Source organism: Heteronotia binoei, chromosome 1 (assembly GCF_032191835.1).
Source record: "Heteronotia binoei isolate CCM8104 ecotype False Entrance Well chromosome 1, APGP_CSIRO_Hbin_v1, whole genome shotgun sequence".
In the NCBI taxonomy this organism is placed as follows: Eukaryota; Metazoa; Chordata; class Lepidosauria; order Squamata; family Gekkonidae; genus Heteronotia; species Heteronotia binoei.
The window spans coordinates 196,946,402-196,966,023 of record NC_083223.1 but is presented as its reverse complement, the minus strand read 5'-3'; the positions used below and the strand labels follow the sequence as shown (position 1 = coordinate 196,966,023).

The 19,622-nt window shown below is 43.3% G+C and overlaps 1 protein-coding gene across 3 annotated transcripts in view; it reads right to left on the bottom strand.

Annotated features, from left to right (window-relative positions):
* Positions 1-19,622, bottom strand: part of LOC132576790 (sushi domain-containing protein 4-like) — a 209,255-nt gene that overhangs the window by 41,371 nt on the left and 148,262 nt on the right. The window contains exons 4-5 of one of the 3 annotated variants that reach the window (XM_060246089.1): positions 15,691-15,870; positions 10,028-10,216 (exon numbers count right to left, since the gene is read on the bottom strand). The exons of 1 other annotated variant lie outside the window; for it this stretch is intronic. In XM_060246089.1, coding sequence (XP_060102072.1) covers positions 10,028-10,216; positions 15,691-15,870 — 369 coding nt within the window. The remainder of the gene's footprint in view (positions 1-10,027; positions 10,217-15,690; positions 15,871-19,622) is intronic. One more of the 3 variants, XM_060246090.1, reaches the window with a different exon arrangement.

Here is a 19,622-nt window from a genome sequence, read left to right as displayed (position 1 = left end):
GATCAGGAACAATCACCTTCACCTTCAGCCCACTCAAACCAAACAGACAGCAATTCCCCAGCAACCACAAACTCAGAATTTTCAGCAGTCACACAAACTCAGAAATTCTCAGCAACTTTCCCAGCTTATATCACTTATTCTCTGCTGTCTCTCAGAGCTTCTCTGCTCTCTCTCAGACCTCTCTGAAATGTGAGGTGGTTCAGAGGTGGTTAAGAACATAATAGAAGCCATGTTGGATCAGGCCAATGGCCCATCCAGTCCAACACAGTGGCCAACCCCCCCCCCCCCCATTCAAGTGCCATCAGGCGGTCCATCAGTGGGGCCTCCCACTGTCCCCCCACCCCGAAGCATCAAGAATACAGAGAGCATCATTTGCCATTGCCTGCTTCTGTGTAGGAACCCTGATATTCCTCAGTGGTCTCCTAGCCAAGCATTAATCAGGGCCAACCTTGCTTAACTTCCAAGATCTGATGGAGATCTGGAAGGCTCAGGCTATCCCAATCAGAGCTTTAGGTTGTCTACTACCCTTCAAAATTACTTAAGTGATCAGAAAATGATAGCTATTTGCACCACAGCTTGAATAGCCCTTTGTTCCTAGGACTAGCTGATGAGGAAAATTTGACATTTTCACTTTCTGCTTAGCCTGTCCCTTTCCCTTACATGCTTTTGTTCCCTCTCACTGCATCTGTCATTCTCCTTATGAGCCAACGTTCAGTCCCTGGAATCTGTGAAGCGTGTATTTGTGCATAAGGCTTTTTCTTGTGTTACAGTTTTAGGGAGATTTATTACTTTCTAAAAATATTTTTTCTGCTTACCTAGTGGGAATCTCTACTAACTATATAGGCCCACTATCATTCTCCCTAGAATCAAAGAATCATAGAGTTGGAAGGGACCTCCAGGGTCATCTAGTCCAACCCCCTGAACAATGCAGGAAACTCACAAATACCTCCCCCTAAATTCACAGGATCTTCATTACTGTCAGGTGGCCATCTAGACTCTGTTTATAATCCTCCAAGGAAGGAGAACCCACCACCTCCCAAGGAAGCCTGTTCCACTGAGGAACTGCTCTGTCAGGAAATTCTTCTTAATGTTGAGTGGGAAACTCTTTTGATTTAATTTCAACCCATTGGTTCTGGTCCTACCTTCTGGGGCCACAAGAAACAATTCCACACCATCCTCTACATGACAGCCCTTCAAGTACTTGAAGATGGTGATCATATCACCTCTCAGCCATCTCCTCTCCAGGCTAAACATCCGCAGCTCCTTCAACCTTTCTTCATAGGACTTGGTCTCCAGACCCCTCACAATCTTCGTTGCCCTCCTCTGGCCCCATTCCAGCTTGTCTATATTCTTCTTAAAATGTGGTGCCCAAAACTGAACACAATACTCCAGGTGAGGTCTTACCAGAGCAGAGTATAAAGTGATACCATCACTTCATGTGATCTGGACACTATACTTCTGTTGATACAGCCCAAAATTGCATTTGCCTTTTTAGCCACCACATCACACTGTTGACTCATGTTCAGCGTATGATCCACTAAGACCCCTAGATCTTTTTCGCACATACTACTACTATGACAAGTCTCCCCCATCCTATAACCATGCATTGGATTTTTCCTACCTAAGTGCAGAACTTTACATTTATCCCTGTTAAAATTCATTTCATTGATTTTAGCCCAGTTTTCCAGCCTGTCAAGGTCATCCTGTATCCTGTTTCTGTCTTCTACTGAATTTGCAACCCCTCCCAATTTAGTATCATCTGCAAATTTAATAAGCATTCCCTCTATTCCTTCAAATCATTTATAAAGATGTTGAACAAAACAGGTCCCAAAACAGATTGTTGAGGCACTCCACTTGTCACTCCTCTCCAAGAGGAACCATTCATAAGCACTCTTTGGGTGCAATCTGTCAACCAGTTACAGATCCACCTAACGGTAACAGGATCCAAATCACATTTTACCAACTTGTCAACAAGGATAGTATGTGGAACCTTATCAAAAGCCTTATGGAAATCAAGATAAATGATGTCTACAGCATTCCCCCAATCCAGCAAAGTAGTCACTTTCTCAAAAAAGAGAGATCAGGTTAGTCTGGCATGACTTGTTCTTGAGAAACCCATACTGGCTTTTAATAATCACATCCATTCTTTCTAAATGTTCCAGGACTGACTGTTTGATGATTTGTTCTAAAACTTGTTCCAGGTATAGATGTCAAGCTGATGGGTCGGTAATTACCCAGATCCTCCTTTTTCCTGTTCTTGAAGATGGGGAAAACATTTGGCCACCCACAATCTTCCAGCACCTCTCCTGTTCTCCAAGAATTCTCAAAAATAAGAACATAAGAACATAAGAGAAGCCATGTTGGATCAGGCCAATGGCCCATCCAGTCCAACACTCTGTGTCACACAGTGGCAAAATTTTTTATATATATACACACACTGTGGCTAATAGCCACTGATGGACCTCTGCTCCATATTTTTATCTAAACCCTTCTTGAAGGTGGCTATGCTTGTGGCCGCCACCACCTCCTGTGGCAGTGAATTCCACATGTTAATCACCCTTTGGGTGAAGAAGTACTTCCTTTTATCCATTTTAACCTGTCTGCTCAGCAATTTCATCAAATGACCGCACGTTCTTGTATTGTGAGAAAGGGAGAAAAGTACTTCTTTCTCTACTTTCTCCATACCATGCATTATCTTGTAAACCTCTATCATGTCACCCCGCAGTCGACGTTTCTCCAAGCTAAAGAGTCCCAAGCGTTTCAACCTTTCTTCATAGGGAAAGTGTTCCAGCCCTTTAATCATTCTAGTTGCCCTTTTCTGGACTTTCTCCAATGCTATAATATCCTTTTTGAGGTGCGGCGACCAGAACTGCACACAGTACTCCAAATGAGTCCGCACCATCGATTTATACAGGGGCATTATGATACTGGCTGATTTGTTTTCAATTCCCTTCCTAATAATTCCCAGCATGGCGTTGGCCTTTTTTATTGCAAACGCACACTGTCTTGACATTTTCAGTGAGTTATCTACCACGACCCCAAGATCTCTCTCTTGGTCAGTCTCTGCCAGAGGCTCAGAAATTACATCCACAAGCTCTTTTAGAACCCTTGAATGCAGTTCATCTGGCCCTGAGGACTTAGTTTCATTTAAAGAAACTAGGTGTTTATATACTACCCCTATGCTGATCCTAGGTTGGAACTTCATACCCTCCTTATATGTTCTGTTTTTGCCATGTTGAGCACTGTTTCCCTCAGAAGAGAAGACTGAGAAAAGTAGGAATTGAGCAGTTCCACCCTCTCTTCATTACCTGTTACAATTTCACTTTCTTGCCCTCGCAATGGGCCTACCATGTCCTTGCTCTTTTTTTTTTTTTACTCTGAACATAAGAAAAGAACCCTTTTTTGTTGTTTTTAGCACCTTTGGCCAGCCTAAGCTCATTCTGAGTTTTACCTTTCCTAACCTTTTCTCCCTGTTTTGCACCTGCCACATACACTGAAGTTATAATCACATTACTGATATTGAGTGCTATGAAATAAGTTGGATCAGGAAAAGATGTCAGAGAACCAGTAGCAGCTTTGGACAATTGAAAGGCAGTCTACTAAAGAGAAGGAGCGGGTTGTAACTCAGTGCTAGAACATCTGGCTTGCATAAAGAAAATCCTAAATTCAATCAATGACATCTCTAATTAAAAGGATCAGATAGCAGGTAATAGAAAGACCTCCACCTAAGATCCTGGAGAGCCACTGCTAGTCAGAATAGACAAGGAAGCTGCATGTGAGAGTGGGTGTGCTCAAGATCTTCTGATTCACAGAAAGAGATTGCCAAAGTATTATCATAAGATTATAGAGCTATACAGGACTAAAATTCCACAATGCCATGGCATTTAAGCACATCCTCACGCAAAGGAAATGTTACAGAAAGAGTTTTGTCTGAGCAATTATTACCAGGTGGTCAGTTATTGTGGACACTCTCTCAAATATAAAGAGCCTACAGATGATGCTTAAGACCAAGATTACAGGTTTAATTGTAATGTGACTAGAACCAGACAGAATTAATCCAAGTTTTTTCTGAAAGAATTCAGATTCATGAAATTGCTGAATTATTGAATATTATATGCAATTTATATCTAAAATAGCCCACTACACTAGGTTGTTGAACAGGCTTGATATTTTGGAACTGCATTTCTTCAGAATGCAGATGAGAAATCATGAAATTAAGTGTTCTGTGTTGCTGAATTTGGTTCCCTATATTCCAACATCATCATCATTTTTAATTTTCTATCCCGCCCTCTTTGCAAGCGGACTCATGGTGGCTGACAGTCAGTTTAAAACAATTCAAAAATACAATTTGAAGCAATAAAGCAACAATTAAATACATAAAATACATATCATGGTGCTGTTAACAACTTCAATAGGTGGGATTGTAACTTTCTTTCTTAATGACAAATGCTGATGTTATTTAAACAGTGTTGCATCTCAAAATCAGCAGAACGTTGATTAATGGATTGCTAGCATACTTTTAATGGAGTAACTGGGGCTGAAGTAACTGCAGTGCCTTTACTACAGCCCTGGATGAAGCCTATCACCAGGGAATTAGCCACAGGATGGTGGGAAAGGAAAAAGCAAATTTCATGTTGAGTTCTATTATAAATTCTTCAAGCTGAAGTGGAGACAGAGACAAGTCATAGTCGGGGCCCAGTTGTCACCTTCAACAGCTCATCCACATAGGAAAAGCAACAAGTCCAGTAGAGCCAGGATCCACTACTTTAAAGATGGGGTGAGTGGCCCATGGGAAGGCACCATCTCTAATGATTTACCCATACAAATAAACTGTTTGCCACAAAGATGGAAAGTCCTCACTTGGCAAGTAGGTAGTAGGCTCTCTGCCACAATGTCCTCTGGAGATGGTTCTGAGAACAGTTACAGTCTGGTTCAGTATAAAAGAGTTGTTCATAATCTCATTGGGGATTATACAGACAAGGGTCTGGTTCTAGATCCAGTAACAAGTCACAGTCTTGTCCAAAGAAAGCAGATGGAGGATGCCTGGCAGTTGGGCTGCATGCAGAATGAGTTGGATTGAGCAAGGAGGGGGGATATAGAATCCTGGCTTTATAATTTATTTATTTACTTAATTCCATTTATATCTTGCCCTCCCTGCCAAAGTGGGCTCAGGGCAGCATATGCATGAGTATAAAACATATAAAAGACATAAAAACCATAGAACAGTTTAAAAACATAAAAAGTTAACATTTTGGTGCTATGGTCTTAAATTCAAATTTATGTTCTCTGTAGGCAGGTCTTAGATGGTCCTTTCCGCTGCTGCTACAGGGCAGCTTGCAAGAAGTGGTCCAGATGTTTCCTGAGGACTGTAGTGGCCATCAATCTAGTTTGCAAATGCCTGGTGGAAGAGTGCCATCTTACAGACCCTACGGAACTGTATGAGCTCTTGTAGGGCCCTTCTTCTGGCAACTCGTTCCACCAGCGTGGGGCCACTACAGAGAAGGCCCTGGCTCTAGTTGTCATGAGCCTGGCCTCCTTAGGGCCGGGGACCAAAAGCAGATTTTTTGATCCAAACCAATGTGCTCTCCGGGGAACATGTGGGGAAAGGTGGTCCCTAAGGTATGCAGGTCCCTGGCCATATAAGGCCTTAAAGGTAAGAACCAGCACCTTGAAACGAACCTGGTATGCAATAGGCAACCAGTGTAGTGCTTTCAGCCCAGGTTGAATATGCTCCCATAAGGGAAGACCCAATAGCAACCTGGCTGCTGCCTTCTGCACTAGTTGAAGCTTCCGGGTTTGAGACAAGGCAGCCCCATATAGAGGGCATTGCAGTAATCCAATCTTGAGGTGACTGTAGCGTGGATCACTGTCGCTAAGTCGTTGCATTCAAGGTAGGGGACCAACTGTCTTATCAGCCAAAGGTGATAAAAGGTGGATCTGGCAGTGGCCGCCACCTTAGCCTCCATATTTAAGGAGGGATCCAGGAGCACCCCTAACTTCGGGCATCGGTGTAAGTAGTGACCCGTCAAAGGTCCGTAATGAAACCTCAGTTCCTAGACTGTGACGACTTAGGTACAGGTTCTCCATCTTTGTTGGATTCAATTTCAGTTGACTCAGTCTGAGCCACCCTGATACAGCTTGAAGCGCCATGGCCAGGTCTTCTGGGGAGGAGTCGGATTGGCTGCCCATCAACAGATAGAGCTGGGTGTCATCTGCATGTTGCATAACGGTAATTTTTGCGAGGACCATAAGGATACAGCCAGAATACTGGTAAGGATTTTGATACAGAGACCTCAGCTCATATTCAAACAGATCTGAGTGTGCTGTAACATTTTTTTTAAATAATTTCAATTTTATTTGCATCCTTCATATCATTCAGATGGAACAAATTTTATCCAAACAGAAGAAAGAAAATAAAAGAAAAAAAATAGGATTAACATCATCCTATACCACTTATTTACATACAGAATGAGATGAATTGTGGTATTAAAACCCAAGTGTGCTGTAACATTGACGGATGTTAGGGCAGGCAGCAGATGACAAAATTGGAACCAATGTTACTGGCTTGGGTTTGAGGAGTTCACCCTCTGTCATGGAACGCATAGGCACAGGGGAGTGTTCTGATGGCAAGGATGCCTGTGGGATCAGCACTACCTCTTTTATGTTGTCCAGCTGGGTTTGATCCAGAGTTATGTCCTGGGTCCAAGGTACTTTTGAAACTGAAGGCATCTGGGTTAAGATAGAGGTCCTCTGTCTTGTCATAGTGCTTGTGTTTGTAGTGCACTTTATTAAGAGACATCTCGGAAATGGTGTAACTTGAAGCAGTATGCACTGAAACTGAGGTATTGTCTTAGGTGGCTCTAAGGATGAACCTGAAAACATCGGAACCAGTCTCAGAGTGCCTTTTAGGAACCTGAAGAGCTGCCAGACTTGGACAGTTTTCAGAAATGGAAAGAGAAGCACGGCTGAGACTTACCTCCACCATGGTTTGCAGGACAAGAGACAGAGGGAGGCTGGAGGGAAGCGGCCAGGTCCAAGCAGGCCCAGGTGGGGGGCTGCCAGCTCCCTTTCACCCCAGATAGCAAGGTCACTGCAGATGCCAGTGCCTACATACATCCCAGTACTCTGCCACTTAAAGGTCAACCACTGAGCAAGCGAGCTGGAGGATGGGTGCATTAGGCAGCGGGCAGGTTGCCCAATACTAGGGCTCGTCTTTATGCTGTGTCATTTCTCCTTTGTCTGTTGTAAAATAAATAAGCTGTGGCCATGCTTTTTCCAAGATGGTTTCATGTATGATCACACCCTCATTAAACCTGCAAAGATCTTTCTCCCTTAAAGCTACCTTAAGTTAGGAGATGCAATCATGCTTTGCCTTTGGTGTGAACTGCTTACAGACAGAGCATCTGGAGAAACTGTGCTCCTCACTAAGCCTGAGAAATGTGTAGTCATCAGAATAGGGAAATTTCGCCCCACAGGACATACATTTTTAAAACAGAGCTTTGGAAGCCATTTTCACAGGCTCTCTCACTTTTAAAACTCCTGTACATCCTTTGAGAAATACTGGGGAAAAAGAAATTGTCCTGTTTTCCTCATAGGGGAGAAAAATTAAGTACAATCTTTTCCTCAGAGAAGAAGCTTTGATAAAAGACCATCCCTCTCAGCTATGGAAGATATGAAGGACAGGTGGCTCTTCCTCCTCTTTTTCATGGTGTAAAAGGCAGGAAATTGGCATGGGGGAGAGGGAAGGAAGGGGGAAGGTTTTATTAGCTTCTATAGGGGTGTCAAACTAATTTGTTAGGAGGGTGGATCTGACATAAATGGGACTTTGTGGGGTTGAGCCATGTGTGTCCGAAAATGTAATGCCAGATAGAGGAGATGTTGTAAAAGACACAGACAAACACAATAAAAGCTATTATTTTTTAACTTAAAATACAAACATGCTTAAAACTCTTGCAATATTTTGTTTAAAACAGAAAGGTATGGGAATAGTGGGATTTTGCAATGCAATTTTAAAAATAAAACATCAAGGAAAACCACAAGGATCTCACAGCAGAAAACTAAAAAAGATAAAATACTCTCAGCTTGGGAAAACATGAAATGGCAAGGTATTGCAAGCTTTTCCTCCCTGCCCCGGGTCTACTCAGATTAGCAGTGGCCCGTGAGCCTGTGTAATATTCCCCATTGGCTGTGGGTTCCCAAGTCAAAGTACTCACTAGAAACTAGTCCTTATGTCCATTAAGAGACAAAGCTGACTCAGAGCATCAATGTTTGAGGTACAAGGACATAACTCCAGAAAACTTCAGTTGGCCATAGGAATGCTGGGAAGCTAAACCTCTCCATTAAAACAAAGTTGCAAGGAAAATATGGATTAGATTTCCCATTCCGGTCTGCTCTGTCCATAGGCCTGAGTGGGAAATCCATTCTGCATTTTCTCCGCAGCTTCGCTTCTGCTTTAGCAGAGAAGGCAGAAGGAGCTATGAACGTCCACAGCCTTGGAGCTTCGCAGGGTGAGGCAGGAGGGGGAGAAGAGAGCCCCGCAAGCCTGATTGAAGCCCTCTGGGGGGGCAGTTTGACCCACAAACCACATGTTTAACACCCGTTCTAGAAACTTCTCTATGGTTGTCCTGTGCATAATCCATGTAGGACTGCAGAAATAGCACAATGATAAACTGGAGGGCTCCACAGATTGAAATAAACTTCTCAGTATCTTCTCAAGATATTGACCTTGGAATAGTTATGAATACTTCCCTTAAAATATCAGCACAATGCATTGAATGTTCTTTACTCTAAGAAATATGGTAATGGTTTGAATGCTCTCTTTCCCCACTCTCTTCCTTCAACTCAATAGCCCCATGGCGCAGAGTGGTAAAGTTGCAGAACGGAAGTCCTAAGCTCTGCTCACGACCTGAATTCGATCCCCGGCAGTAGCTGAGTTTTCAGGTAGCCGGCTCGAGGTTGACTCATCCTTCCATCCTTCCAAGGTCGGTGAAATGAGTACCCAGCTTGCTGGGGGGTGGGTGGGGAGTGTAGATGACTGGGGAAGGCAATGGCAAACTACCCCATAAAAAGTTTGCTGTGAAAACGTTGTGAAAGCAACATCACCCCAGTCGGAAACGACTGGTGCTTGCACAGGGGACCTTTCCCTTTCCCTTCCTTCAACTCAGCTCATACATATCAAATAACTCTACTATAGCTCAGTGACTGCAAATGCCAAATCTACCACAATCACTTCTTCATATTTAACCTGCCATAAAATTCCCATGAATCCATTTCACCAACCAACATATTTTGATCTTTTCCAGATTATTTGACTGAGGCCCTAGATTTTCATAAAGAAAGAACAAGTGTCCAGGACTTGCAGGAATCTTGAATGTAGGTATCAGTGCTACAATTTAGGTACCTTTGGGCAAATCTCATAATGACATGACTTAATAAAACATAAGTATCTTTTCCCATTCATTATGAAATCCATCTTCAGACTGAAAAGTTTCCAGGCCATAATTAGTGACTATAAAGCCAACAAAGGAAGAGAGAAGAACTCACACTGAAGAGCTGAGAGGGTGGGAAAATAAAGCACATGTTTGCAAGCCTGCCTCTCAATTTGCAAACTAATGTTTGCAGGCTTTATTTCTGGCCTAGTCAGAATAGCAGATACTAATATTCCCATAACCAGGGCGAGCTAAATTGAGGGGTAACTGTCTGGCCATCCTCAAGAAAAAAAAAAAATCAGACCTGAATAAGTGAGTAGAAATTCTGCTTCTAGCCTGGGCATCTCAATATTAAGGTAACAGTTTTCATAATATATGCAAGCACTGTAGTAAGCAATGTTACCGAACAGATTGAAAACAATTTTAATAATTAAGTTAAATACTATCATAACACTGTATTCAAACAATGAGCAAGAAAACAAATGCTGCTTACACATTTTGAGGAAAAAAAATAAGATGGACAAAGTGGGAAAACAATGGCCCAAGTAAAAATATACTGATTGTTAACTGATAATGAAATTTTAAAAAAGATGTTTTACCTTCCACATCAAGGCACCTAGGTGGGCTATCTGACCAGATAAGGTTATACATGCACTCAAGGAACTCTGTCCCCTCTAGTTTATATCCAGGAAAGCACTGATAATATATCATTGTTCCTACTGGGAAGGAGGACTCGAACTCAGATATATTAATGTAACTATGAGGAAGAGCCAACGGCCTCAGGCAACCTGCAAATTAAGAAGAAGGAGGTATCTTTTATTATAAAGTGCTGCTTATTTTTAAAGCATCGTAATTACAGCTATCAAGCTAAAAATATATATATTCCCTTCTCTCCCCCACAGTGAACACCACTCCTCCTTGCCTGACTCACTCTCATATTCACTACCCATCGTGCCTGATCACTTTCTCTCAACGCTCAGCATATCACTGTGGCAAATGCATTCTTGTGAACTCAGCATAGACTAATGAAAAGTCAGTCTTAATTTCTTACAGGCCTCACTCTCCTCTTTACATATTATCCTTTGTAACTGGAAATTAGACTGTATGTTAATTGAACAATCAGCTTGATTCCTTGCCCGTCAAGTGTGTTGTCCCACATCATACATATTGTCATCAATCCTGTTAAAGATTCACACAAATATTAAAGAAAAATTGACCAATTTAACAAGTTAACAGTTCCAAAACTGGAGAAAATGTTGAAAAGCAAGGCCCTTAGTTGGGAATAATTCCCCAAGAAGTTCTCCCTGAAATAAATGGAGCTCCACAGAACAGCCCCGTGGCGCAGAGTGTTAAAGCTACAGTACTGCAGTCCTAAGCTCTGCTCATGACCTGAGTTCGATCCCCAGTGGAAGCTGGGTTCAGGTAGTCGGCTCAGGTTGACTCAGCCTTCCATCCATCTGAGGTCGGTGAAATGAGTACCCAGCTTGCTGGGGGGAAAGTGTAGATGACTGGGGAAGGCAATGGCAAACCACCCCGTAAAAAGTCTGCCATGAAAACGTGAAAGCAACGTCACCCCAGTGTCGGAAATGACTGGTGCTTGCACAGGGGATTCCACAGAAGAACTTATGGACAGGGCCTTTTGTAGGCTTCCCAACCCTCCCGCCCTGGTGGGGGACCCCCGAATTTTCAGCCTCTTCCCCCGCTCTTAAAAAATCTGGTGGCGGGGGGAGAGAGAACATACCTGTAGGCATCATGTTGTTTTACAGCTTGGGATCCATTTTTAAGGCTGCACAGGAAATAGGAACGGCCCTTTAAGGCTGCACAGGAAACAGGAACGGCCCCTCCCTTTCTTTTCCTGTGCAGCCTTACTTTCGTTTTCCCAGCAAGCACATTCTGCTGGAAGAAGACCAAGTACGGTAAGTGTTTGTGTGTGTGAGAGAGAGAGGGAGGGGGCAGGGAGGGGGGATTCCCTGGTATGGAGGCCCCCCCTTTAGAAAGTGTGTGTGGGGGGGAGGGAAATGTCTACTAGGCACTCTATTATTCCCTATGGAGAACGATTCCCATAGAGAATAATAGGGAATTGATCCATGGGTATTGGAGGCTCTGGGGGGGGCTATTTTTTGAGGTAGAGGCACCAGATTTTTAGTATAGCAGCTAGTGCCTCTCCCCAAAATACCCCCCAAGTTTCAAAAATATTGGACCAGAGAGTCCAATTCTATGAGCCCCAAAAGATGGTGCCCCTATCCTTAATTATTTCCTATGGAGGAAAGGCATTTAAAAAGGCGTGCTGTCCCTTTAAATGTGATGGCCAGAACTCCCTTGGAGTTCAATTATGCTTGTCACATCCTTGTTCCTGGCTCCACCCCCAAAGTCCCCAGATTTTTCTTTAATTGGACTTGGCAACCCTAGCCTTTTGTTTCAGCTGCATCATAGGTGGTCTTTGGGCCTCCTCACTGAGCTTGATTGTGCCCACACAGGAAGGGAACAAACTCCTCCTGTTAGGTGTCAGAGAGACTTTTCATCTCACAATGCTGTTTAGCAGTAGATTCACTCTCAGAAACGGATTTCATGTTTTTGCCCTTTTGTGTAGGATGGTGTGTTATCTGTTTTGAGGCACACTAAACATATCTGCGATTTAAGCTTTTTTAGAGCATAAAGACCAGGTAACAGTTCCATTGGCCACCACAGTCTTGTCTGGTAGCCGGGCGAGTGGGCACCCCTCAGCCTAGTGTGTCCCCTTGCTTGTAATTTCAATGTCTTTCTAAAAACCTCAGCTGTGACAGAACATTGGGCCTTCCCCTCCTAATATGGGTGAGAAACTCAGTGCTTGAGCACCTACACCATCTCAGTTGTTTTACTGGAACAATAAAAGCTGCATGTTTGTCCAACAGACAGAATAAACTTGGTAGCTGCTCTATCAAAATGAATGTTGCTTCTACTGGAAACATGTTAAAGCGATCTAAGAATATTTGAAAGCATTTTGTTATTTGAAATCTGGGTTAGCATTTAGTCTCTGGAGATAAGTCAATTGGCTTGTGTTTACTATATTTTTAGGCTATTTTAATTTCACTAAACTCAGAAAATATAGCAATGCAAAGCAGTTTAGCTGTTTTATAAATCTATACTGTGCATCTATTTTAAGAAGAAACTGCTGAAACTTTCCACTTCTTGTTACATTTTGCTTCTGAATGTATATTGGGGCCCTCTGTCTTCTCTTTGAAATGCACCTAAATTTATTTTATCCCACTAATTTACATTTATTCCACCTAATTTTAAGTGACAGGTGAAGTTTGTATTCTTCCAGATGAAAACCCTCAATCATAAAAATATAGGTGCTTTGTAAATATCCAAGCGAGATAACTAGGCCTATGTTGATATTAAAGGTGTTAAATGGGTACTGACCAATAATGTCCACTTCTCTCTCATAATGCCTTGCAGGGCGTTTTTTTTTAGCAGAAATTTCTTTTCATATTAGGCTACACCCCCCCTGATGTAGCTAATCCTCCAAGACCTTACAAGGTTCTTAATACAGGGTCTACTGTAAGCTCCAGGAGGATTGGCTATATCAGGGGTGTGTGGCCTAATATGCAAAGGAGTTCCTGCTAAAAAAAAAGCCCTGATTTATTTTTATTTTTTATTTTGTAAATTTATATTCCACCCTTTCTCATAATGGGCTCAGGGCAGATTATAGGCATAATAAAATAGTTAAAATCAACATTAATAAAGTATTATGCCTAGTAAAAATAATATATGATAAGACATCCTCACATTCAACATTTCCTGTCTCCTGCAGGAGTCAGTATAATTGTTTGGAACAAGGTATCACAGACTACCCTGGGTTAGCATGAGAAGAGGAGTCCTCAGAGAAGGACAACCTGCCCTTAAGTTCCACCTTGACAGACCCTCCCAGTGAGATACTTTCCAATGAATGTCTCATAAAAAGAACCCTGAACCAGTACTGCCACTTGAGCCTGCAGAGCTCTCAGGCCTGAAGGTAGTGGCTGCTAGGTCCAATTCAATAAATATCTGGAGACTTTGGAGGTGGAGCCAAGAACCAGGTTATGACAAGCATAATTTAACTCCAAAGGGAGTTCTGGCCATCACATTTAAAGGGACCACACATCATTTAAATGCCTTCCCTCCATTGGAAATGAAGGATAGGGGCACCTTTTGGGGCTCATAGAATTGGATCCCCTGGTTTAATCCTTTTGAAACTTGAAGGGAATTTTGGGGAGAGGCACTGGATACTATGCTGAAAATGTAGTGCCTCTAACTCAAAAAACAGCCCCTCCAGAGCCCAGATACCCTTGGATCAATTTTCCATTATACCCTATGGGAATCAGTCTCCATAGGGAATAATAGAGTGCCCAGCAGACATTTCCCTCCCCACCCAGTTTTCTGATGATCCTGAAGTGGGGGGAGGCCCTCCAGAGCAAGGGATCCCCTGCGCCCTCCTGGGGATTGGCAACCCTTCCTGAAGGTCCCAGCAGGATCTGCCCACAATCACGCCCCCACCCCTCACCAAGCATCCCAGAAGTGGAGGAGGTTGATGGCTAGGACTGAGGCATGGGGCAGCCACAGGAAGGCACACTTGGTGGCCCGAGGCCTCCTCTCTGCTAAAGAAATGCTAGGAGAGAGACATATCACCACAGGATCTGGGTCCCAGCACTCCTCATGAGTAGGGGAACTGACTTGGATTGTGGGGAGAAGCTGAATGTGGAACACAGCTAGAACTGTAGTGGTGCTTACGATATATATCTGCAGCCAGTGTGGGATCAGTTTGAACACTGAACATGGATTTGTCAAATAATGCATTTATTTTATTAGAAGCTACCTGAAAACACATGGGGTACATCTAAGTCAGCAGAAACCATGCATGCCCATAAAGTCTAGTTAGGCAGATTTATTTATTTTGTTCCACTTATATCCCGCCCTCCCCACCGAGGCAGGCTCAGGGCAGCTCACACAGATATGTGCATGCATGAATAAACATAATAGTATAACATTAAAACCATAAAACACAGAATAAAATAAACATAAATACATAAAAATTTTAGTGCTATGATCTTAATCATTTCCAAATTTGTAATTCTCTGTACAAAAGATCTTAGTTGTCCTCTCTGCAGCTGCTGTACAGTAGATTGTTGGTGGTGGTTCATATGTTGCATTAAGCTGTAGTGGCCAGCAACCTAGTTCACAAATGCCTGGTGGAAGAGTGCCGTCTTACAGGCCCTGTGGAACTGTATGAGCTCCCGCAGGGCCCTGACCTCTTCCGGCAACTCATTCCACCAGCATGGGGCCACTACAGAGAAGGCTCTGGCTCTAGGTGTCATGAGCCTGGTCTCTTAGGGCTGGGGATTATAAGTAGATTTTGCGAACCAGACCGAAGTGCTCTCCAGGGAACATGTGGCGAAAGGCAGTCCCTCAGGTATGCAGGCCCGTGGCCATATAGGGCCTTAAAGGTGAGAACCAACACCTTGAAACGGACCCGGTATGCTTTAGGCAACCAGTGCAGCGCTTTCAGCACAGGTTGAATGTGTTCCTGTATAGGAAGGCCCATTAACAACTTGGCTGCTGCATTCTGTACTAACTGGAGCTTCGGGGTTTGAGACAAGGGCAGCCCCATGTAGAGGGCATTGCAGTAATCCAATCTTGAGGTGACTGTGGCATGGATCACTGTAGCCAGGTTGCTGCGTTCGAGGTAGGGGACCAACTACCTTATCAGCCATAGATGATAGAAGGTTGACCTGGCGGTGGCTGCCACCTGGGCTTCCATATTTAAAGAGGGTTCCAGGAGCACCCCTGAACTTTTGACCTTGGGTGCTATGAACAGGTTTTCATCAAACATCAGACTGAGTAGGAGGCAAAGGAAGCCTCCTTTGGCAGTGAACTTCTAAACGTTGGGGCAACTACTGAAAATACAATGGCATGAATTGAACTGCATTCCATAAATACATTTAGAATTTACTAAGAATTCTATCAAATGAGCAATCCTAGAATAGAGCAATCCTAGCTTCTTAATACAATGGGTTCTGCAAGACCATACAAAATAAACAACAGTGAAAATGCAATGGTCATTCACTGAAGTAAGTGGTATGTAAACTAAATGGTCTCAACTAAATGCCCAGCTTTATAGGAAAAAGTCTTTCTGTTGAGATGTTTTTTCACTTGATAGCTGTTATCTCCTTTGACTATTAGGCAACAAAAATGTATTACACTATGACAAAGTGCGATTAAAATAGGATGTTCTGGTGTACTAAACCTTGGCAAATGGGTAGGTTATCCCACGTTCCATCATCTTGACATACTGAAACCATGTTGTCTAAATCAGGGTAACGGATCTGGAATCCTTCATGACAGCTGATTATTAACTTATCTCCAGTCCTGTATGTCTTGTTATGAACATCTGCATCTTCAACATGTGGAGCAAGGCAATCTGCGACTTCATAAAGAAATTACATATTAACAACTTGGCCAACTAAATCAGTGGCAAAACTCATAAAAACTTATCCTCCAATACTACTTACTATTATAAAATCTGAACGCTTTTATATCCATATCAATTAACATCACATTTTCCTGGTCATCAGCATTAAGACATTTACAAGATGTCTTTAGGTTCTCATTATTTAAAGTTTTATAAAAGTTTATAAGCTTTCAGAAGGAGAATGTTCAAGTCAAACTAGTTAGCAACAAATTTCTCCTTCTTTCCACATCATATTAGATGAATATTTAAAATTATATTTCCAGTACAGGGAAGAGTGCTACCTCTTCCATCAGTGATAATGCTATAAAGGGGAAAAAATAAAACTGAAGACACAGTATAAAGGAAGCTTTGAAACTATCTAATCAGAACTATGCTACAGATTTTAACTCATTGCAGTTTCACAGTGTTCATACAGTCATTTTCATCCAGTTGACAAAATTTACTTAGTGATTTTTATTCTGATGTTCCTGTAATGCAGTATGCATGATTCTCATGTTCTCTGCTTTATCTTCATAACCTTCCTATGAGGGAGGTTGAGTTTAAAGTGAATGATTGGTCTAAGGCAACTCAGTAAATTTTATGGCAAATCTGAATTGAACCCTTTTCTAGTCTCAGTCCAGCACTATAAGCACTATATCACACTGGTTTAACAGCATGACTTTGATAACATGGGCAAGAATCCAACACAGTGTATGTTTGCATAATCACAGAACTATCTATTTTATGCAAATGACTTAAAGTAAGATACCTTCCAAGGACTCTCAAATTCTTTTGAACTTTTCCAATTTAAAATACAGTTTGGAAATGAGTTGCAAGAGCTTTATAAAGGAAAAATCAGCAGGCTTTCTGGGGGGAGCAAATTTACACACTTCTTTGGAAAGATCACACAACTAAATCATCAAACTGCCTTTTGTATATAGGGAAGTTCAGCGAACTAAATTAATTCTTAGATGGTGGGTGGATTGGACCTAGAAAATAAGCTTTTCAAGAGTAATGCAGGAAAAAAAATGCATCTGTATATCTCCTGCTTCCAGTGACTTCTGTTCTCAGAGCTGTCATCTTGCTCGCTATACTCATACTTCCTTATCTCCTTATTTGGGAGGCCTTCTGTCACAAAAGCTCACAATAGGCACACCTCCTCCCTGCTTCAAACCTTCCCCATGCACCAATTGGAAAGTTTAATTTTAAATGTAATTTAATTTTTTTATTTATACCCTGCCCTATCCCACAAGTGGGCTCTGGGCGGCCTACAACATTAAAAACCTTACAGAAACATTAAACAAACCACATCCAGACTAGACAATATCTTAATTACAAAATCTGCAAAATTACAGAATTATCAAAATAGTATCCAATGTAACTTAAGCACCTAGATGGTAAGATGCTGATAAGGCCGGGGGAAGCGATGACTTCAGGGGACACAAGCTGGATCAAAAGCCTGGTGGAAGAGCTCTGTCTTACAGGCCCTGTGAAACTTGGATAAGTCCCGCAGGGTCTGGATCTCCAGTGGGAGCTCATTCCACCAGGTGGGGGCCCGGACTAAAAAGGCCCTGGATCTTGTTGAAGTCAGTCGGGCATCCTTAGGACCAGGGATCACAAGGAGATGTGACCTCAGGGCCTGGCTCATATGGGGAGAGGTGGTTCCAGAGATATGGAGGCCCCAGGTCGTAAAGGGCCTTAAAAGTAAGGACCAACATCTTGAAACAGATCTGGTAATCCAGGGGTAGCCACTGCAGTTCACATAGCATTGGATGCATCTGCACCAGTATAGGCCTCGTTGCTAATAACTGGGCTGCAGCGTTCTGCGCCTGCTGGAATTTCCGGAACAGGATCAAGGGTAGCCCCACGTAGAGAGTCTTATAATAGTCCAATCTGGAGGTGACCATTGCATGAATCACTGTGGCTTGATCATGGGGGGGTGAGGTAGGGGGGCCAACTGTCAGGCCCGCCTCAGATGGAAAAAGGCAGCCCTTGCAGTGCAGGCAACCTGGGCCTCCATAGATAAAGAGGTATCTAGGAATACCCCCAAGCTGGCCTGTGCCTCAGAAAATTTGGACCGGGTGTTACAGGCCGTGGCTGGGTGGCTCAGGCTGAGCGGGCTGAGGCTAAATCCGGCGAAGACAGAGGTCCTTTGCTTGGGTCGTCAGGGTCTGGGAGGGGAAATCCCTTTGCCAGTTTTGACGGTGCGCCGTTGACAGCGACGCACAGGGTCAAGAGCTTGGGGGTACTATTGGAGCCTTCCTTAATGATGGAGGCTCAGATAGCAGCCACTACCAAGACCGCATTCTTTCACCTTAGGCGGGCGAGGCAGTTGGCCCCTTTCCTGGAGCGTGACGATCTAGCAACGGTGATCCATGCAACGGTCACCTCAAGGTTGGACTACTGCAATGCTCTCTACATGGGGCTGCCCTTGTGCCGAACCTGGAAGTTGCAGTTAGTGCAGAATGCCGCCGCCCAGTTGTTATTGGGGCTCCCAAGATGGGAGCACATTCGGCCGGGGCTCTGGGTTCTGCACTGGTTGCCAATAATATACCGAGTTCGGTACAAGGTGCTGGTCATTACCTTTAAAGCCCTATATGGCCTAGGACCTGCCTACCTGAGGGACCGTCTCTCCCCACATGTTCCCCAGAGAGTACTGAGATCAGGAACTCAAAATCTGCTCGTTGTCCCCGGGCCATAGGAAGCCCGCGTGAAATCTACTAGGGACAAGGCTTTCTCTGTAACGGCCCCTTCCTGGTGGAACCAGCTACCAGAAGAGGTGAGGGCCCTGTGGGACTTTGCCCAGTTCCGCAGGGCCTGTAAGACAGCCCACTTCCGGCTGGCTTATAACTAACCGGCATTGGAAACTGAGTGTAGCTTTAATAGACTGCTGTTATGTTTTTTTAATGTTTTAACTGTGTAAAATGTTTACATTTAATATTTTTATGTTAGATTTTATGTGCTGTGAGCTGCCCTGAGCCACTTCGGTGGGAAGGGCGGGATATAAATCGAAACTAAACTAAACTAAACATCACACACATGGTTGATGAAACGCTCAATTTTTTGACAGGAGGCTTCTGCGACTTGTGGATGGGGCACCATGGCAGTCTAGTCTGCCCTCCCAACCCAACCCTGTAACTATGACACAGTCATTAAAAAACTAAGCAATGACCAACTGGCATTACATCAAAGAAGCCTCTCTCTATCTCCATAGTAGTAAAGCCTCTTCAAAGAAACTTCCTTATTCTTTCATGTCATTCCAGAAGCCATTAAATGTTTCCTGAATTGCCTGGAGCCAGGCAATTGCCTGAATTGCTGGCTGCCTGCTTCATTAATTACTTCATGTTTCTCATGCTCTGACCTTACTTCCCACGGAGCTGACTGAGATAAACAGCTGCTGCTTCAAATACTACTCTAATCTCTGTACTGCTGATGTTAAGTAATGATTTAAAAATTAAAGAAATTGCAAAGGTGGCTTTTCCCCAACTATTCATGTGAGGGTAGAGTTCCCAAGTCTGACTCAAATATCTGGAGATTTTGGGGATAGAGCCAGGAAACCTTGAGGTGGAGCCAGGAGCAAGGTTTGTGACAAGCACAATTGAACTCTGAAGGGAGTTCTGGCAATCACATTTAAAGTGATTGCACATTGTTTAAATGCCTTCCTTCCATTTGAAACAATGAAGGATAGGGGCTCCTTCTTAGGGTCCTCATAGAAAAGGACCCCCTGG